The sequence below is a fragment of the Ictidomys tridecemlineatus genome, chromosome 4 (assembly GCF_052094955.1).
Source record: "Ictidomys tridecemlineatus isolate mIctTri1 chromosome 4, mIctTri1.hap1, whole genome shotgun sequence".
NCBI lineage: Eukaryota > Metazoa > Chordata > Mammalia > Rodentia > Sciuridae > Ictidomys > Ictidomys tridecemlineatus.
Window position 1 is genome coordinate 76,696,417 of NC_135480.1, and position 22,493 is coordinate 76,718,909.

Here is a 22,493-nt window from a genome sequence, read left to right on the forward strand (position 1 = left end):
GAAACTAATTTATTATAACCTATTTCAATAACTTGATGATATGGTTTTACTGCTTAGGGCACTTTAAAGTTCTCATGATTATAAGAGTGTCTAAACTAACAAAACTAAATGTTCTGCTGGATGTGGTGGTGCACACCCGTAAACCCAGCTACTCACAAGACTGAAGCAGGAGGATAATCAGTTGGAGGATGGCTTGGGAAAATTAAAATATATAATAACTTCTTAAAAGGACTGTTGATGTAGCTCAGTGGCATAGCACTTTCCTAGCATACATGAGACCCTAGGTTCAATTGCTAGTATGGTGGGCAGGGAAGTGGTACCACAAATTCAAAGGGTTTTTATATAGGATATATTAGAATGAAACTCACAGAGTATTAGTGTCATTAGATCCAAATTCTGAAGCAAATTGCCACACTACCTAAGAATTAATATTGCCCATGTATTTGCCAATTTCTCTAGGAAAATGGTTTTATTACATTGTGTGATTCCATAGTCCGAATCCCCTAAAATTGATAATTATCCACACCAAGCAGGGAAACCCTAGCCTCTGTGCTGCATAAAACTTTTTTTTAAAATATAAATTGCTTGAAATTCTTCATCATTGTGGGCCTGAAAACATAATCAACTTGCTTGTCCAGTGTTCAACTTTTGTTCTCTTACAGGAGAAGTTTGTAAAACTAATGAGATCTCTTTGGAAAAAGATCCAAGAAAACCAGAGAAATCTAAAAGAAGAGAGCAGAAAAATTAACCAATGGGTTGTAAGTATGAGAGTCTATTTCTTTCAGAATCAACCTAGGATAGAAAAGGTAGACATTTATTGATTCATCAAGTGAGTTGGAATCATCACAAAATTTTAGGAAGATCTTTCTTGATAGCTTCTACTTGCTGGAGTAAAAACCGCACTGCTACTCAGGGAGAATTGTTGAGCTATGGAGCAGGGAAGTTTGATATTATTGACCTATTTACTAACAAAAATGAAAGTGTTGCATACAATTATTTGTGAGTTATACATGAATTCAAAATGGCTTGCATTCAGACTTTCTGATTTGAGAAGATATATACAGGAATTACCAATGAAAATCTTTCTTTCTGGTTGTTTCAACAAGTCACAAAGTAGATGAGTTTGAGAGAGGAGTGTTCTGCCTCTTAATATAGTTAATAATGAGTGAAAAATAAATGAAGGGAAGAGAAGAATGAGTTAATGGTTTATGAGAAATAGAAAGACACGAATTTATGTATATAGTTTACTAGCATAAGACATGAGTCAAAATGAATAGATGATGTTATAAAGTGGAGGAGAGTAAAGTTGACCTGATATTTGATCTGAGAAATTCGTGTCCTTGCAGTGGTATGTGCATCTGCACAGAGAGAATACCAAGGCAGCTTATAGGATGCTGCATCCCAGTGTCCATGAAGAAGAAAAAGAACATTTGGAGACACTTTTAAAGGAACGCAAATTGACTATACAGAAAATTAAGAAAAGCAAAGCCAAAATGCTTCAAAAGGGGAAACAGCTAAAGAAAGACTATCAGGAGCTGATGAAAATGTGCCATAAACCACATGTGGAGCTGTTTGAGGTAAGTAATTGGGACATGACTGAAAATATTTTGTGTCTTGGCCACATTATTTGGTACCAAAGACATATTTATATGCATTCTGCATTTTTGGTGGGATCTTCCCCCTTTGGGAATAACAGACACTGTGATTTCATGCAGCAAGCAAGCTTTGTTAAACTGTGACAGTAGGTTCCTCAGGATATGTGTATTTCTGAAATTATCCTTTTGTAGGTTACTTCATGAAGAAATAGAAAGAAACCGGCTGGGGCTGGGGCTCAGTGGTAGAACACTTTGAGGCACTGGGTTCATTTCTTAGCACCACCCCTAAATAAGTAAATTAAATAAAGCTCCATCAACATCTAACATATTTTAAAAAGAAAGAAATGAAACGAGCATTTTGTTCATGGGTATTTCATTTTTGTCCAGCTGAGCAACATGAAGAAATTTGAAAATAGTTAACATTTTTTACATTCTTTTATAATTTGAATGTCCTTAGTTCAAATTGTCCTTAGCACATGTCACTATGTGAATAAGTCCTGCAAAAGATCTCTTTTCAGACAGTTGCTGGTTTGCAGCATTGCAGAATAACCCTCAGGGTTTTGAATTTAGCAAAAATTAGATTCTTCCTGTTTTACTTTTATGGTAGAAAATTAATTTACAAGGAGTGTTGAGGTGGTGGTTGTAATTTTTTAAGTTTCTCAAATACAAAGGCTTAATGGTAGAATAGCTAATTCTGATGAAATTTAAGCTTTTCTTTCTTTTTGTTTTTTCTTTACAGAATTTAGAAGACACATTGGCAGAGTAATTTGACTTTTAATGCAAATTGGGGCACCACAAAGATTGTGAATACCAATGTGTTTCTGACAATGAAGAAAGTACTTATTGAGATAGTGTACATTTCCTCTATGTTTCTGTGTTTTACTGAATATGATTTCTTGTTCCCTTTTTATCAAAACTGAGCTTTTCCTTCCCTGGAGCTGAAGGGTGTAGTTTTTGCTGAACTTAAGCAGAGGTTTCTAAAGACAGCTATCTATAATTTTAGATTTCAAGTCATAAACAAATTGAGGTACATGGAATAGTCCTTAACAGGTGATAGGTGAGAGAGGTAGGCAGAGAAAAAAGTAAGAAAGATTCCTTAAGACTAGAACAATCCTGATCTGGGCACAGTGAAGCAAGCCTGTCATCCTAGTGGCTCAGGAGGCTGAGACAGGAGGATCATGAGTTCAAAGCCAGCATCAACAAATTAGGAGACTCTGTCTCAATTAAAAAAAAATATGGGGGATGCTCTCAGCACTCCTTGGTATCAACAAAACAACAACAACAACAACAACAACAACAAAAAACTAGAACAATCCTACCCCATGATTATGTAGTTACACTAAATGTCAGTGTTAGATCATTGTTAAGTGATGTAGGAACCTTTAGGATAAAACTCCTACATGAACATACTGTCAAAGTGTCCTTTCATTTATTTTCGCTAAAAATTTTGAGAAATTTACAAAGACTCAGCCAATATCTCAAAGGTCACTGAGGTAATCTAAGTTTTTTCTTTTAGACCCATTACATCATTTAGCTGAGCAATGTTTTTTATTCTGTCAGCCAGAAGTGTTTGCATTAGCTATCTTTACATGTTCTCATCTGCCTTTTAAAACTTTTATCATGTGCTTGATGATCTCCACTTGAGAAAACTAAGGAATATATGCCATCTCTTCAACTTGAACTATGGATCTTTAATTGAGAAAGTTCAGAAAGGTACATATTTTGTCTGGACACAGTGGTGCAGGCCTATAATCTCAGCAATTCAGGAGGCTTAGACTGCAATTCAAGAGAATGGCACATTCTTTGAAGTCAGCCTCAGCAACTTAATGAAACCTTGTCTGAAAACAAAAAGGGTTATATATATAGCTCAGTGGTAAAGTGCCCCTAGGTTCAATACATGGTACCAAAAAGAAAGAAAGAAAGAAAAAAAGACAACAGAGAAATGTACATCTTTTTCTTTTTTTTCTTCCTTTTTATTCATGGGATTTCAATAAGGGCCTCCTACGTGTCAGGCAAGTTCACTGAGAAATATTCCCAGTCCAGAAATGTACATCCTAATGCAATGGCCCCCAAAGGGAATATGTATAGACTCCCAGAATAAAGTCCTCAAGGTTTCTTTCTTTGGAGAGAGCATTGCTTTTCAGACACCTCCCATCCTCTTCTTACTTCCTGTGGGCTATAAATATTTTTCCATTCTTTTATATTCTACTGTGCTCCTTTTCATTAGGTTTCATTAGAATATGATTTTGATAAGGAACCTTTAGTTGAGCCATTACCATTAGGTCTTAAACACTGTTTGAATCTATCATTGTTGAAGTCTTTGGTGCCAGAAAGATCAATTTATTTATTTTTCCTTGCAGGTATGAGTTAGTGTTCCTGCACATGCCCCAGCCTGTGAGGCCACAGCTCAGTGCTCAGCCCATTACTGGACTGAGAGATGAACTTAACCACTTCCAAGGTGGGTGTCAATCTGTTTGAGGGACAGCTACACTGTGCCCTACAATGTTGGTTTTCTATGGGTAATCATTCTCTCTTCATTAATCCTTGACCTAATAAAAGTGATCAGCCTGCAACTAAGAATGCAAAACATATCTATTGATGTATACCATGTTAAAATATGGAACAATGTAAAGAAAAAACATAAATGAAATGTTGTATACAAGCTCTGTCACAAAAGTTTCAATTAAGGAAAGGAAATAAAAAGTCTCACTAAGCCCTAGAAACATCACCACATACAATATCATTTGTTCACTGAGTCACACTAATGGACTCAAGTCAAGACAATTTCAAGAGCAATTAATTATGATAATGGGTTTATTGAATTTAAATTTGTAAAAATGATTTTCTTTAATGTTTTCTAGTAACTAGATTTGTAATACATTACACTTGATATAATAAACAGTATACAAATATAAAGTAATGAATTCACAGAACATTTTATTAACAATGATGAAGTAAGTCATCACTTGGTGAAGCAGTATATGGAACTCCATGGTAGACCTAACCCTGACAGGTTAGTTTAGCAGAAAAAGGGTCAGATGGAACCAAAAGTAAAAGGCAGAAAATTCTCAACGGGAAACCAATTCTGTAATAAATAGATTTTCTTAAATATAAACTTGATTTCTTAACTAGAAGATTGTAATATCACTGATACATTTATGTAATTATGTAATAATAATCATAGTATCTACTATCCATGATTACATTTATTTTTGTCTTTTTCTTTTCACAAGAGAGGTTAATTTTATTGCTATGGACTTGAGAATGTTCAGGTGTCCAGATTTTCGAGTGTCATAAAAAATAAGCAGCAGAAGTAAGCTCTATGATCAATGAATTTTTAGGAATATTTTCCCTGTAGTTAGTAAGTGTTCAGATTTACTGGTAGCACTTGAATCTGATATTTTTCTAGCCAAAGCTTTTCCATTAATCTTTGCTTGTTTTTTCTTGTAAGTCTCTAAATCAACTCTGATTTTGTATGAATTGGGGCAGGGGGAAGGCCTGATTTTGGCTGAATTATTCTCTCTTCACAGTGAACATTTCCTTCCGTAATGAAATAAGCAGTCACAATGTAGTGCTGTGTGATGCAAGAAGACTGATGTTTGGAGAAGATGATGAAGATGAAGCTTTGAATTCTGACAGATCAAACTGTTTTGCTGCATGGGGAGATCAGATCTTCACTTCTGGGAAACATTACTGGGAGCTGGATGTGTGTGGCTCCTGGGACTGGGCTGTGGGAGTCTGTAGGGATCCTGTGGTAAGGAAGAACCACACACTGCTTGAATCTGAGGACATGTTTCTCCTTTTATGTGTGAAGGAGGACACACATTTCAGTCTCTTGACCACCTCCCCAATATTTTCTCTCTATATAGAGAGACCTATGGGCCGTGTTGGTGTGTTCCTTGATTTTCAAAGTGGAAGTGTGAGTTTTTTGAATGCTACCAGGAGTTCCCTTATATGGACATATCGTATTGGGTCCCTGAATTTCCCTGTCAGGCCATTTATTTTCCACAGTCCACACATAATTAGGGATAATTCAGGAAACTAACTTCTCTGCCCGAGAACTTCATATTTAAGGGACCCCTTCTCAGTTGAAGCAGACCAATTACTATGACTATTTTTTTATCCCTATCTTAATGTAACCTCATTTTATTGAATATGAAAATATAATACAATATGAAATTTTGTTTGCTCAATTTTACCTTAGTAAAACCATCTTTAGTTGCCTATAATATAAGCTGTTGTTGATCCAATGTTTCATGACCTTTGTGTGATTACAAAAACATGGGTTTGTGATTCCGAGTCTAGATTAATACAGGAACAGAAGAGTTTGCACATCTACACAGATCTGGTCATCCAGAATGCATGTGTCAGTTTGAAATCTTCTGGATCTATTCAATACTCCTTAAAGGGGAAAAGGTAGCCTAGGCATGTGTGTTATCATCATGGTGGGCACATGTAATTTTTCACATTAACTTAATGAACAGGCATTGTAGCTCAGAAGAATGTCTGGCATTCAGGGTTTGATTCTATCAGGAGTGGGTATATGGGGGTTCAAGATTTATGATCATTCCCCAGGGCATGAGACAAGAGATGGGAAGAGATAGTGAAAGAGAATACAAACTTGTACACTCTACTGACTTTTCCATCTTGCCATGATACAAGAAATACTCAGTTGATTTTTTATGGTTGTCATGACATACTCAATCATGTTTATGAATGTGTTTCTGCCATCAAATGTTCTTCCTGAATATATTGTAGAAATAAACAAATGTTAATAAAAAATTAAAATGTAAAGCTTGGTAGACTTTGTCAGCCATACCCGGGAATGGGTATTCACTATGTAAACTTGCCAGTATTATTTCTTTTCACTTCTGGTGAAAAGACTTATGCAGTTTACATTTCTTGAACATTTACTGTGTAGCTTATGTATAAATATATCCTGTATGATTTAAATACAAATATACTTATACTGCTGTGCTTGGTGGAACATGCCTGTAATCCTAGTGACTTGGGAGGTTGAAGCTCAATCCAGCTTTATCAATTTATTGAGGGCCTAAACAAATTATCAAGAGCCTGCCTCAAAAGTAAGTAAGGCTTGAGGGTGTAGCTCAATGGTTAAGTGCCCTGGGTTCAATACTCAGTACCAAACAAAACAAGAAAACTACCTATACTACACTAATTATGAAAAAGAAGCTGAGCCAGGAGAAATTAAAGAGATTTGAAATAAGGTGATGTTTCCAAATGAGATTTCTTTAGGTTCTCTGTGTTCCCTTTCAGGTGTATCAGCTTAAGTGATAGACTAGCATTCATTCTAATGACTGAGTTCAGATAATATAATGCAAGTAGAGCTTACCCTAGTACCTAACAGAGTATCCAAAAAATAAATATTGGCTGAAATATTAAAATATTATTAATAGAAATAATTAACTACTTTAGTTTTCTTTAGATGCATTTACTTCCTACCATTGGTTTATCTATGATGTCAAGTGCTACCAGCAAGCTCAGTCTACCTTCTTTATTCTCAGTAGGTAAAGTTGCAGCCTACACTGCTAATAAGATGGAATTTATGCAGTTTCTTACATTCATGTTCATACTCATATTTTTAACCTTGACAGTAGCTTCATTTCTGCATTTTAATCATGCTCACGAAAAAGCAACTTAAAGTTAGTTTAAATTTTTCATATAGAATACATTTTTATAAAAAATGCCTGCCTTAGGCTTAACATGAATTGTTATGTTCTAGATCAACACAGGTTTTAGTATTTTAGTATTTTTCTTCTAACATTAGAATGAAAGCATAGTGTAAGCACATATTCTGCTAGCCTGAGGAAAGTTTCCAAAGTTCTGCTAACATAAAAGAAAAGGAAAATATTAGAGGATAATGTTAATGAAAGACAAGAAATCTAGATTTCCAGTTTTGAATTTTAAGGAGGTTCCACTATTTTGAAATTTGAAATTATTATTTTATAGTATAATGTTGATTTTGAAATTTCCCCAGAGATAAAATAATGTACCAGGGGAATATGAAGGTCCATAGTGATAAGAAAGCATAAAATTGGACTTAGAATGATGTAGACAATAGAGAATGAAATTGACATATTATTAAATCACTAAGTCAAAGGTGCTGTAAATCTTCTTTATGTGTCAAACACAAAATACTTTTATACTTTGAAGACAAATGCATATGAAAAAGAATATGTGTTTTATAACAAGTGAGATATGTCTTTTTTTAAAAAAAGAAAATATTGATTGTGGGGTATATCCATGAAAAAAAAATAATGAGTTGTGAAGAAATTATATCATTTATAACATGTTTAATTCCACCAAACTGTGGGTTCATTTCTCTATTTCTTGTTGGTATTGGAAATAGAACTCATTGGGTACTTTACCCCTGAGTCACATCCCCAGTCATTTTTTATTTTTTTGAGACATCATCTTAAATTGCACAGGGCCTCACTAAGCTGCTGAGGCTGACCTCCAATTGGTGCTCCTCCTGCCTCAGTCTCCCAAGTCACTAGGATTACAGGTGTTAGCATGTGGTCTGAAGGTTTTTTTGTCACTGGTACTCAGTGTAAAGCCAAGTCTCTCATACGATCTGTTAGGGCACAGGCCAATCAATGCTAATTTTAAAGGAATAGGCCAGTGTGTTGTCATTTGTTTCTCCAAATATAGGAGGTGGTCAAAAGGATGATTTTTAACAACTGGACTTGTAATTATGTATGCAAAAAAAGTCAATTTGTTGCCACATGCCATCCAGCATAAAGGCTAAAAAATATCCTGAGAAGCAAGCCACTGGAGAATGGCTTGGTGTTTTCTACATCCTTTATGTTTCCATTCTATTCGTTAAAACTTATCTTTTTGGCACACCCAGCTGCAAGATATTTCTGAGTATGCCAGATACACAATGATAGATATTTTATTTATTTAGAAAAAATAAATAATAATGGGCACAACAGAATATATACTCAAGAGTTCATGTTCAGTGCAATAAGGTACTTTTTTTTATTTCAGGGATTGAATCCAGGAGCTCTTAACCACTGGACCATAGTCTCTGTTCTTTTGTTTTTTGTTTTTATTTTGTGCCACAGTCTTGGCTGGGCACAGAATCATGAGCCACTCACAGCTTTGTAGATTCAAACAGCAATTCTTTTTCCCAAACTCACACTGGCCCTGTACAAACACGTTCTGAGGAAATCCAAGTTCTGCCCCACAATTCACATCCCAAATACTTTCTGAATTTCACGAGAACTCAAGGGGAACTCAGGCAGCAGTATACGCTCTATTCCCAGCAGCAATAATCTTAAACCTGAAACTGCCCTAAACCCAGATTGTCTTAAACCGGGATACTTCCTAAAACCTGCAGGATACACCCTAAACCTGGATCCACCCTCGTCCTTGAGCAGGGTCACCTTTCTCAAACACACATGCAATGTCACAGCGAATTTCCAAGGCAAGTCCATTTAACATGGGGTACACTGGCAAGGAAATTTCAATGTGTCATTCAAATTTGGCAATGGCCCTCAGCATCTCTCCCATTCTGATTAATTAAACAACAAGCAATGTGGCTTAAGGACCGTGCCTGGTAGGTTGTCCAATTCAACATATGGTTCTTACCCGTCATGGGAAAACTGACCTCTAGGCGTCAGCCTCCTGTCTTAGGTTGATACCACTGCAATCGGATCAACCCGTCACTGACTACCGGTCCAGCATTCAACCATACTTGTGGATAGGCCTATGCACCAGTGGGGGGGGGTGAGGTTCTTGCCTCACCTCTGTTGGCCCCAGATTTTAGACCATCACTAGTAGAAGGGAGGAGGATACAGAAATGCCAGGACACCAAGGCAATTGAGGGCTCCTTAGGAAAAATTACATCACTGGTGACACCATCAGCAAAGATATGCCAGCACTACCACAATTAACATGGGGTGCGCTGGCAAGGAAATTTTGATGCATCATTCCTATTTGGCAATGGCCCTCAGCAATTTTGGAACAGTATCTCATTAAGTTGCTGAGGATATCACTGCTGTGCTCAGGTTGGTTTTGAACTTTTGATCCTCTTAGCCTCCAGAGTGGCTCGGGTTACAGGTGTGTGCCATTGCACCCAGCTGAAAGTAAGGTAGTCTTTAATCAGGGATTAGAGGATACTTTGAGTTGAAACCAGGAGTGTTTCAAGTGTGGGTAAACTCTGCTCTTCAACCTTGGTAATGTGTTGAGTGTTTCCTTATTATTTTCTAAGTGAAGGTCATATGGCAAGGAGCAGCTTACTTGTTTTTAATCTCTTAAATGGATGACTAAAACAGAAACAATTGTCAAAATTATGAAAATGCTTCACAGAAATGTTTCCTTATTCTTACTCTTCGGACCAACTACATTCCATAGTTGACTCTCTTCCTCCTGTTAATTTTACACAGTCCTTTATTAACTAAGTATATTATTGAATTTTTTCCTCACCATGACCAAAATACCTGACAAGAACAATTTAGAGGAGGACAAGTTTATTTGAGCCTCACAGTTTGGTTTCAGAGATCTCAATTCATAGATGGCGGACTCCATTACTCTGGGTTAAGAGTGAAGCAGCTCTTCAGAGGGAGAGGGAGGCTGCTCCCCTTGTGGTAGCTGTAAGAAAGGAGACAGGGTGGGAGGAACTGGGACACAGGGAAGATGTACTCCAGGATAAATTTATGTATCTATTTAGTAATTTCTTTCCAGCCATTATAACAAGAACTTCTTACTCTAATGATGCTTCTGAAAATATTTAATTACATTTTAAAAGACATTTTTGTGGTTATGGAGATTAAACCCAAGGGCACCCTACCACTGAGCCGTTCCCTATCCCTTTTTAATTTTTTTTTTTGAGACAGCATCTTATTATACTGCTGAAGTTGGCATCAACTTTGTGATCCTCCTCCTTTGGACTCCGGAATCATTGGCATGATAGTTTTGCAGGATTGCATGCAGGTTGTTACATTTACTTACTACCTTTCAGTTTTGAAGACCTGTATCAGAATTATTATAACCTGGGATATAGAATAGAATAGTAAAACCAAGGCAAGAACACTGGAATCCTTGACAATTACATCAAAGATAAAGACTCTCCTAGTTGTTTATTCATTTAATTCTTTTATTTTTCTTTTGGCAAAAATTTAATTCTTCAAAGAAATATCAATAAAAACTTATGGGAAATGTGAAAGTAAAGTGACCACAACACTCAGAGCGACCAAGAGACCTTTATTGCAGCAGTGCAACAGAGGAGAAAAGAGAGAAAGAGAAGTGGTGGTGGGGGGGCCAGCTGGGGAAGGCTTTTATAGCCCTTCTGCTGTGCTGCCTAAATCTAACAGCATCTCTGGGTTTGCAAGTTACCTTGTTGGCACACAAGGGGGTTAAGTGCTTGGCCTTCAGTGGTGGGTTGAGTGTCAGCCTTGAGCAAGGGGTTGAGTGCTCAGCCATGAGTGGGGTTGAGTGTTCAGACCTGATGCAAACAGGTGATAAAAGACCAGACAGAGGGGGTTTTAGTGCGTGGGCTATCCTGCAGCTAACATATGTTCAGCCTGCCCTGCAGACAACACAGTTCAGCCTGTCCTGCACCTAGCATTCCTCCATTTTTGTTTTTCTAAGTGACATGGGGGCAGTGTAAAATTTTCTGGCTACTTCCTGCTTAATGGTGTTTCGCTTGGGACCTAGGAGAGAAAATGAAGGAATGTTCAGGGGACAGGTCTGGGAATACCAAGGCAACTAGAAATAATATCCAGTGTCTATAGACAGTTATTTTGGCAGGGACAAAGTCCATAAAGGTTCCTTGAAGCCATAGTTTGTCAATGGCAGGCATCAAACCATTTCTGAGCAGAGGAGATATGTGGTATCTGTCATTGGTCCTGTCATAGGGACTCTAGGAAATATCTAAGGTGGCTTGGTTGAATCCAGTAATGTTAAGTGTGACAGCCTGATTGCAGCCAGTGGAAGAGCAATTGCCTTGACCCATAAATTGAGAGTGGGTGGTGTCATCCTGGTGCCATGTCACTTGGATGTAGAAGCGCCATTGTATGGGGTCCTGTCCATCGAGGTTCCTACAATTGAGAATGCAGTTCCTGAAATAAGACTGAATCACCCAGTTGAAGAGGGTTCAATTCAGCTCGTGGTTGCACTGGGATTGAGGCAATGAATGGCCCAAGAAGGCACCAGTCTGCCTGTTCCCTTAGGAGTTTGTCTAGAAGATTGAGATTAGGCAGGTAGGACACAAGGGGAGGAGGAGTGATTGGAAAGCCTCGGTTGATTAAGAAAGGGTTCCTATAGGGTTTCTCAAAAGGGCTAAGGCCTGAAGGAGCTCTAAGGGCTGCCTAAATTCCCATGAGGGCCAATGGCAGGAGATTGGGCAAGAAGAGCCTGAGTTCAATAGCAAATTTAGTGAGATGATCCTTGAGAATGCCATTAGGCCTCTCAACCTTACCTGAGATTGGTGGCAGATGTGGAGCCTCCAAATGATGTTGAGGCCTTTGGAGACTAGTTGAAAAACCTGAGAAGTGAAGGCCAGACTGCTGTCTGGATGGAAGCAGGAAGTCCAAACCTGGGAATGACCTGCTGGATGAGGATGGATGTGACAGTGTTAAAAATTTCCCTGGATGTATAAAAGGCATCTATCCAACCTGAAAAAGTATCAACCAAAGTAAGTAGGTAGCAAAGCTTTTTGTGTCTAGGCATGTGAGTGAAGTTGATCTGCCAGTCTTCATCTGGCTGGTGGCCCCTCATCTGAGGTGTGGGGAGTTTAGGTTTGATGCTTCCTTGTGGGGATACTGTAGAGCAGACAGAATAAGCAGAGTGGACCTGATGGAGAGTAGTTCTCATTCCTAGGAAGAGAAAGAGGGGTTGTGAAAACTGGAAAAAGGGTTAGAGAAGGTTTTAGATGGGCACAGAGTCTCTGGAGCCAGAGGAGTTGGTCATGAGTCGTAGGTCTCCATCTTGGGCATCAGGGCTCGTAGAATTAAAGAAGTAATTGATTGACCAGCTTGTTGGTGAATTTGTGTATCTGATCTTGCAGGAACTTCTGTAGGCAATTTAATAGACATGGTCCTATTAGGAGAAACATAAAGAGGACTAATAGGGGTCCTGTGAGGGGGAGGAGCCAAGGCCATACTTGACTGAACATTCCCCATGGAGACTGTTGGCTAGTTGCTGTCTCCTCTTTTCTAGCTGTTCTTGTCCTTTATTACTCCTAGGAATGACTTTTTGGCTTAACTGTTTGGTAGGTGTTTAAAATCAAGCTGGTCAAGATTGACTTTGTTTCTGTCTATTGTTAAGATCAGCTGAGTTCCCCTTACGGGTTGCTTGTGGGGGAACTTGAGAGCAGCTTCTTAATTCTGCTAGTGCCATTTGTGCTAGGATGGGTCCAGGTCTTGCTTGAATGTGTGGCTTCCCTTGGAAGCATTAGGGATGTCTCCTGTCTCCAATGACCCTCCTATTCACAGCAAGTGCACTGATTGGCTTTTCATTCTCCAGTGGTCTCATTAATCTCCCTGATTAGGAGGTTTTGTGGCCCAGAGTTACAAAGCTCTTTAGAGAAGTTCCCTGTTCCCGGGATTCAGGCTGACTCAGAGGGCCAGAGCCAAATATTGGTTTTCTTGGCCATTTTAATTTAACTTTAAGTCTTGATCTTAAACATCCAACAAATTCATTCTGACATGTAGTAAGATGGGAGGCAGAGCCTTATCTCAGGTAAGGCAGGGCTCTTTATAAATCTTAGGTAAAGTGTTCTAGTATTGAAGCTGATTTTTGTTTTAAAATATCATTTTATAAAGTTTACATGTGTTATTGTTTGAGGTCACATGAATACTAGCTAACACAATATGATATTACATTTAAATTGTACCCAGTGTATAGAACTTTATATTTATCTTATTGATAACAGGTCCAGTTGTAGAAAATTAAATGATATAAGTAAATCTCCAATATGTTATTTTTATAAGCCTAAAATTACCATGCAACCCTTCAGAGAACAGCAGCTTGATATAATTTTTTTAAAGCTTCTATCTTAATGATTATATACCTCGAAAATATGAACACATTTAATATACAAAAAAAGTAATAGTACCACAGTTACTTTGATGTTTTTATATTAATCAAGTTTAGCTCTTAAAGAAATAACATATTACAATATTGCAAAACAACAGTTGTTGTTTAACCATAGTTGTATAATCCTTAATTCCTTCAAGATTACTTGCTCAAAGAACTTACATATTTAACCAACTTACACACACCTTCTTTATCACTTCCTTAAACCCTCTTATTTACTTAATTGCATAGACTCTCTTATCCAGAAACACATTTTCCTTCTATTAAATCCATACTTAGAACCTTCTAATTTCTCTTTCCTATCTGTTAACTCCTTCTTTATTCACACTTTGAAACAATCCTTGTAAATTTCTGAATTTAGGCAAATTATTCCATTTTAATAAGAGATATTTTGTTATTTGCACTACATAGTTAATCACATCTGTTTACCATTTTATGAAAATATAAACAATGTCTAAGTATATAGAATTATACTGTTGTAGGGATGGACAAGGCAAGGCACCTAAGATAGCAGTGAAGATAGAGAAACAGTCCTAATTGGTTGCAGCCAGATTCAGAGGGCACATCTTCTGCTATAATCAATTAATTCTCTAAACCCCAAGTTTAGGTAGTTTCAGAATTTTGTACCCAACATGTAAGGGAAGGGGCTCAGAAGTTCATAGTCTGCAGAAGTTCACAAAAAGCAGGGGTTTTTTTCTCTGTTCTGGGCAAGTTAACCCTTCAAGGACACCTGGGAAGGGGAGAGCTTTTTATTCCCTTTCTTTCCTCCCCCTGCCAGCTGATACCATGGAGCCCAGATTGTAACTTCCTTTACTTAGAAATGTAGCCATCTCTGTGAAGCCCCAGCTCAAGGCCAGAGGCCTTGTTTACATATTTTGTGAAAAACTAGTAAGGGAGTGTATAGCTTTTGGAGTGCTGACTTTTCCAGCCAGTGGCCAAGTAAAACAGGGCAATATGAAAAGAGGAAGTTTATCTACATTAAACTCTTTTGTAGAGATTTTTTGCTGACAGTCCTAAAATCAGCCATGGTGAATATTCTGGAGAAAGTCAGTTAAGGCTTTTCTGTGGGTCAGGTAGGAAGGAGAAAGAGGGAAAGGCGGAGCTGAGAGCAGCTCCCATGTATCTGAGAATGAGCAAGGAAATGTAGGATTATAATGGGAAAGGGGTTTGGGATTTTCCATACCAACAAAAACTTGAGCACTAGAACAAGTAGAGCAGAGGGGAAGACAGTGGTGAACATCCCATAAAGCCTGTAAGGGACAATTCTTAGTAACCTGTTTTCAGTGATGACAATGCAACTTTAAAGGCCATTTTCACCAGATCTCTGATACCGGTCTGAGGGCCCTACTCAGCTCATTTGAGTTTTGGGTAAGCTGGTAAGAGGACCAGGTGTGGGCACTGACAGGAGAAGAGAGGGGTGAGTGGGTGGAGGGATAACTTCAGTATCTGCTACCTCAGCAAGGGGGCAATGGTTTGAGGAAGGAAGGTGGTTTGGGTTTTTGATTTAGTAATTGGAGTGGAGAAAGCAGGTTGTTGAGTCAGGGGAGACAGTGGAGGGGCTAGGGCAGAAGGTTGAGGGTGAGGACCTATTCGAGCCAGGTGATAGGGTGGAGATTCATCAGCAGGGTCAAAAGTAGTGGATGAGTCCTGAGGAGGAGAAGATTGGAGATAGGTTGTTGTGGAGGTTGGTTTGCAAGCTAGAAAAATTTGTAGAGGTTTGTGGGAAGTGCAGAGAACAGCATTGAATTGGAGCAAGAAGAAAGCCTGGACATAAGCGATCTCTACCCATTTTTTTTTTTTTTTGAATGCTCACAGTAATTGTAGAGATCTCTTAGAATGGAGGGATCTAGGGACCCAAAAGGGGGCCATCTGCTTTGGTTGTCTAAGGGATAATTGGGCCAGGCCTGGGTGCTATATTTGATTAAGGTTTTGGGTTTGATGTCAGGTGTCAAGGAGAGGGTTTTGAGGTTATCCAAGAGGCATTGTAGGGGAGAGTTGACCAGCAGAGAGGACACATTACCCATGTCATAAATGTAGTATAAGGAGGAGGGAAGAGGACGCAAATGTAGTATAGGGGAGAAGAAAGGAGATGAAAACGTAGGATAAGGGCAAGGGAAAGAGATGCAAAGATAGTATAAGAGAGAGGGAGGAAACTGATTTATTTTATTTTTTATTTTTTTTAAAGAGTGAGAGAGGAGAGAGAAAGAGAGAGAGAGAGAGAGAGAGAGAGAGAGAGAATTTTTTAATATTTATTTATTTTTTTTAGTTCTCGGCGGACACAACATCTTTGTTGGTATGTGGTGCTGAGGATCAAACCCGGGCCGTACGCATGTCAGGCGAGCGTGCTACCACTTGAGCCACATCCCCAGCCCGGAAACTGATTTATTGACAAAAGGGGTGTTCCTGCTAGAGCCAAACATCAGGAGTGCCTTAGTGGCAGGTTCAAGCTGCAGATTTGTCATCACTTAATCCTGACAGTCAAAGCTCTTGTCCTGAACAGAGCCAGAGCTGTGGAAGACCTTGGCCAAGGCTTTTCTGGAACCCTCCTGGAGAGGCCAGATACTCCCAGGGCCGGAAAGAGGGAAAAGAAAGAGGCAGGGGAAGAGAGAGGAAGGGGAGGGTAAGTGTCTCTCTAGCGGCTGAGTCTTGAAGGTGTGAGGACTCGGACTTTATGCTAGCCACCAAAATCATGAAGGTCTGTGTGGGGTGTGATGTTCAGGTCTCTGTCCTGTGTTCCTGGAGGTTACACAGTCCTTTGAGGGAGACCTACAAAGCCTGTGATGGTAAACTACCAGCTGGGAAGGGGAAGGGGAATAATTTTGAACCCAGGAGTCTAATCTGCCCAAGGCAGGAGTCCCTGAGGGCCACTGTTGTCGCAGTCCGGCTGTAGCCAAATAACCAGGGGGTGACACAACTTGTGTATGTCGCGACCCCTCGCCAGCAAAGGAAACAGGACGCAGGATTCTTCTTTCAGCAGTTTACTCAGGACCTTTGAATCATGATGAGAAAACAGGAACAAGCAAGGAAAGAGCGTGAGCGGTTGGTCTGCCCTAGCTTAAGTACCCAGCCTCACCAATGAACTAGCACCACGTGGAAAAGTCTAATAGGTACAGTGCAGGGGAAGCAGGCCAGAGTCCAGCCCCACAGTCTTACAAGGAGTTGTTTACTTCTAACAACTCTAACCGCTAAGTCATCAGAAGCAGGAGGCCAGCACCATTTTCAGGGTGCGGTCGCCGGCTCCCAACATGTGTACATTGATACAGCAGGAGTGGGAGCCATTTATTGTAGGACAGGAGGGGTATATATACATTACACACAACTTATCTTAATTAACAGCAACTAGAAACAGCAGTCAACCAATAAGGAATCTCCACACTTAATGGCTGGCTGGCATTACTTCACAAACCACTCCCTCTGGCAAAATGCCAGGCACCATCTTGACTTGTTTACAGACCCTAACATTTCCTTCTTTTGTTTAATTTAAATAACTACCATAGTGGTTTTTACACAAACACCATAAATAATCTGCTACAAGCAGAAGGGGAGGATACAAAATGCCACAATACCAAGCCAATTGATGGCTCCAAGCAAGAAGCCCTTGGAAAAATTATACCAGCAATGACACCATTAGCAAAGATACCGAGTTACAATTTCTTGTAGATTACAGTTTGTTGTCTCAGTCCGGGTAAACAGTGTCTCAGTAGATTATCTCACAGTCCAGGTAAATCACAGTCCAGGTAAGTTCTGCAGGCAGCTAGCTTGATCTGAAGTCTGTTTTTCGGCCGAAATTTCGTCTGGTTTTCAGCAACACTGGAAATTCTTCCACCCTCGTCCTCACCAGCACTAGAATGAACTCTGGGCAATGCTGGCTAAAGAAAATCCTGTAGCATTCCATTTAGAAAACAACCTTCTGAACAATTTAGTACATTATCTCAAAGTTTTTTTACATTTGAAATAAGCCTTAATAGTGTTCATTACTCATTAGCTTCCAGGTGTGGGAGAACCATTGTAGTTACTGGCCCTGGGCTTTTTGATCATTATCAAACTGCAGGGATGCAGGCCCCTCTTCTGCCTGCAGCATCCCTGGCAGCCCCAGATGGCCCTGGGGAGAGTCCAGAGAGTGTTCCCGACTCAAACTGCCACTGGGCACAGGGAGCAAGAGCCTGCTAGACTTTGCCTCGGGTCAGGTTGGGATTTAGGCTCTTGTAGTGGTGTAATGCTCCCTGGGGTGGGGCGGGGAAGAGCCAGATGCCACTGCTTGGAAAGTCCTTACTGCACCATAACTGGCTCGCGCACGTGGCAGCCACCATGCCAATTCATGCGCCAATTCACGCACCATCCAGTAACAAAAATTATTCAGTAATAGCCTTTTGCTACAGCTATTTTCCTGATAATCCTTCTTCTTCTGAACTTTCTTTTTCTTTTTGACTAGAGTTCCTTGGCTCTTATCAGCACATGCCCTAACTATTCTTGGTTTCACTGGGGTGCCTCCTTCCCTTAGTAATTTACTTCTCACCCCTTCCATATTTTTGTCACAAAGACAATACAACATTTCAAGAAAAAACAAGACACAAACATACTGTATCAATCTTCTCCATTTTTTCAAAATGGCCATTATTCCTCTCATCCCTCTCTAGGGACAAGCAGATTTGCTCCCGTCCTATCTTGGGACCGGCAGCTTTTATTCGTCACTTACCCCCGAGTGTCTTAAGGCTCTCCATACGGGCTACCATCTACCACAGTCCAGCTGCAGCAAAATTTCCGGAGGGTGACGAACAACTTGTGTAAGTTGATACAGCAGGAGTGGGAGCCATTTATTGTAGAACAGGAGGGGTATATATACATTACACACAGCTTATCTTAATTAACATAAACTAGAAACAGCAGTCAACCAATAAGGAATCTCCACACTTAATGGCTCGCTGGCATTACTTCACAAACCACTCCCTCTGGCAAAATGCCAGGCCCCATTTTGACTTTTTTACAGACCCTAACACACTGTAGCCTTAAAGGCTGTGGTGGGGTGTTTTCCTGCCCGCTGGTAGGCAAAGAGGTTTGCTGGACAATCAATGGTCAAACCCACCATTGGGTTTAGGATTCCAGGAAGGGAAAACTCACCAATGGAAGTCCAGAGGTGGATACAGTTCTGGCAGTCAAAAAAATGGGTTCAGGCTACCCAGTGAGTGGCACTTCCAAAGGAAGAGGGACCCAAAAGTGGGTTTTAACTCTCTTCCCGGGTTTTGGCACCAATGAAAGGAAAGTGACCACAACATTTGGAGTGACCAAGAGATCTTTATTGCAGCAGTGCAACAAAGGAGAAAAGACAGAAAGAGAAGTGGGGGGGTGGCTGGGAAGGCTTTTATAGCCCTTCTTCTGTGTTGCCTAAATCTAACAGCTTCTCTGGGTTTGCAAGCTAACTTGTTGGCACACAAGGGGGTTATGTGCTCGGCCTTGAGGAGCAGGTTGAGTGTTCAGCCTTGAGCAGGGGGTTGAGTGCTCAGCCTTGAGTGGGGTTGAGTGTTCAGACTTGATGCAAACAGGTGATAAAGGATCAGACAGAGGAGGTTTGAGTGTGTGGGCTATCCTGCAGCTAACATTTGTTCAGACTGCCCTGAAAAAATCATAGTTCAGCCTGTCCTGCATCTAACAGAAAGAATAGGATGTGTTGAGTTATAACAAAGCAGGTGAATGTAAAAGGAAGAGTTACAAATTGAAAAATAATATCATTGATACAATGCTGAGAAAGGCGTTTTATGAAGGACACACTGTGAAAAACAGATATTCAAGGAACTAATTGAGATGGTGAATTAGTAGCTGAAAAGAAAACCTGTGTGTAACAAAATTAAGCAAAGCAATGATAAGAGCATAAATGGAGTGCTTGCTATTCTGCATGCTGGTGATCCCTGTGGCTAAAGAGGTCTTCAATTCTCAGGGGATATATATATATATATATCAGACTAAGTTTACAGAGTTTCACCACAGTATCTGAGCATCAGGTAATCACAGAATGCTCTATAACTCAGTAACCAATTAAGTTGTCTCTATATCTCACTTCCATCTTTTATAAATGCTGTTAGATAAAGTCCTGGGCTGGATTTCCCTGAAATTGTTTTAGTCTAGGGACTGTCTGATTTGAGAACTTCTTTTGTTTTATTATGCATTGCACTGTTTTATTTATAATTGCTCACATAACTACTTTTGAATTTAATTAAGATTTTTCTTTTGATTCACAGAAAGGCAAAATTTCAACAAATTTGGTCTAATAATCTAATTCACTTTATTTTCAACTCACAAATTTTATTTCATTTATAAATAGAGAAGTGTACAAAGAAATGAAAACACAGAAATAGAGAAGCACTCTGCCAGGTCTAGCAGAACAATTGGTTTTTATAAGGCAGTTTGAGCAGAAGCTAGGGAAGGGCATAAGACAATGTGAACTGATTAACATCACTTTGCTCTCTTTGTAAGGGTGAAAAGAACCCTTAATGTTAACACAACATTATCTTAAGGTTTTGGATAAAAACTGGCCTGTTTAGGTGATTGGCCATTCTCTCCTGTTTTCTCAAAAGGAGCCTCCTATCCATATTATTTATTTATTTTTAAAATTGATTTTATTTTTTTAAATACCCAACAACAGAATGCATTCCAATCCTTATTCCACATACAGAGTGCATTTTTTCATATCTTTGCATATAAAGTATGTTCACACTAATTCATATCTTCATACATGTCCTTTTTTTGCATTACAATTCTTATTAAACATATATACCACAATTTTTCATATCTCTGTTTTTATATAAAGTATGTTGACATTTACTTCATGTCTTCATACATGTATTTTGGATAATGATGCCTATCTATTTTATTTAACAAATACATTATATATTTTAATTATAATTATTTATTATATACCACTATACCAATTAAAAGTATGAAAATATTCAAGTGTCAAATTTTTATGGTTTTATTAGGTTAAATTTCCCATCTTGGATTCCTGTGATCTTTCCTTTGAAAGGTTGAGGGAGAAAATAATGCTGAGGCCAGTCACCAAGGCATATAATTTTTTGAGACCTCAAAATCTTTCAGTTGAGAACTCAGCACTTTAAAGGATGCCTTTGGTTTAAGTTGGAAGTTTAAAGTCAGCATTTTCTTAATTGAGAAAAATCTAAGGAAGTACCATTTTGAGAGGAAAAAAGAAGAAGTGGAACTGGAGGAAAATATAATGTGGAAAAGAGATCAATGATAATTATTTCCTTCAATAATGATTATTATTTTTTTTGTACCAGGGATTGATCCAAGAGGCACCCAACCATTGAGCCACATTCTTAGCCCTTTTTATTATTATTTTTTAAATTTTGAGTCAGAGTTGCTTAGGCTGACTTTGAACTTGAAGTTCTCCTGCTTCAGCCTCCTTAGCAGCTGGGATTACAGGCATATGCCACTGGTCCCTGCTCCTTCAGTACAGTTTTGGAGAAATATCATTTGTTCACTCATGTGTTCCCATACACAATCCCCTTGGATGGATATCTTACACCTTCTTCGTGCATTGTTATTCCATTTCCAAAGAAATCTGGGAAACATACATTTCTAAAGATATCTGGGAAACACCCATAAGTAATTTTACATTGCCATAATTCTATTAATAAAGGAAAGAGAAAAAAATCTCTGTTCATGGTTTATTACCATCTTCACTGTGAGGTCAACTTTATTTTCAAGATTGTATATTTGTCTTTGAGATCCTGTCTTCCAAGTGATCCAGTCTGTTGGTGATGTTATGTATTGAGTTTTTTAATTGGCTTATTGTTTCTTTAATTTCATGGGTTTCTGTTTTTTTCCCTCAATATCTCTATCTCTTTCTGGAAGTACTCTCTTGCAACCTGTATTTTCTCTCTTATCTCTTTGTTGGTGTGATCTATCTTTGCCTGTACTTGTTCTCTTATCTCTTTGTTGCCTATATCTGTTTACTTAGGTCATTCTTTAATTCACAAATCATTTTAGTTATGTATATTCTGAACCCCTTCTCTGACATTTCACCTACTGCCCTATCTATGGATTCTATTGTAGCATCTTGGTTTGGTTGGGGCACTTTCCTCCCTTGTTTTTTCATGATGTCTATGTGTCATCATCTCTTGCAGTGTAGATCAAAGGTATTACACTTTCTTCCCTATTGTCTTATGGTGTCCCCATAGATTACCAATACCTCACTTCCAAGGGAGAGATCAATATCACAGCACTCAATTTACCCAACGTGCAGCCACATATCATTTAGCTTCTATTTTTACATTTACAGTCTTGTCATTATAATAAAAAATGATGAGTTTGGTTACCTTCTACCATATAGTTGAAAGGTTTGCATAATGGTTTACAGTTTCCAATGATGGAAGGGGGAATGTGGGGTTGGCTGAGATGTTTATGAGATAAAATGGTGAGAACATTGAGTATTAGATTATATAAAAAGTGAGAGGGTAATCATGAGAAGTTGGCTATTAGTAGGAGAAACAAAAGATAGGCAACCCAATGCAAGGCCCTATGTTACCTCAGCAACAGGATAACTGTTAGCACCCCTAGTAGAGAAACCCTTGGCATAGCCAGCTTCCCAGGGACCTTGGTGATGTATTACCAGGTCCTTATTGTTATTCCTTGATAGAAGTGGTGATGTCCCAGTTTTGTGGTGATGGCAGCTTCAAGCCTATATGTACCCTGATGTTGGGCTGTGGAGCCATGTTTTGGTGAATAAGGAACCCCAGTATGTATGGCTCTCCATGTATGGACATGGCTTCTCTTCAGGTCTCCAGGTGTGGGGTGGCAGGGCAGGCAGGTCTCTCCTCTTGATCT

General features: G+C 39.0%; 2 protein-coding genes across 2 annotated transcripts in view; one reads left to right on the forward strand and one right to left on the reverse strand.

Annotated features, from left to right (window-relative positions):
* LOC144377447 (tripartite motif-containing protein 43-like) overlaps positions 1-5,729 on the forward strand; it is a 28,389-nt gene extending 22,660 nt beyond the window's left edge. Inside the window, exons 3-7 of the mRNA XM_078048857.1 lie at positions 663-758; positions 1,347-1,577; positions 2,335-2,357; positions 3,956-4,053; positions 5,126-5,729. Of these exons, the coding sequence (XP_077904983.1) occupies positions 663-758; positions 1,347-1,577; positions 2,335-2,357; positions 3,956-4,053; positions 5,126-5,640 (963 nt within the window). The 3' untranslated portion in view covers positions 5,641-5,729. The remainder of the gene's footprint in view (positions 1-662; positions 759-1,346; positions 1,578-2,334; positions 2,358-3,955; positions 4,054-5,125) is intronic.
* The window catches only part of LOC120889673 (putative N-acetylated-alpha-linked acidic dipeptidase), a 133,761-nt gene that overhangs the window by 66,865 nt on the left and 44,403 nt on the right, over positions 1-22,493 (reverse strand). The window contains 1 exon segment of the mRNA XM_078045127.1: positions 19,799-19,823. Coding sequence (XP_077901253.1) covers positions 19,799-19,823 — 25 coding nt within the window.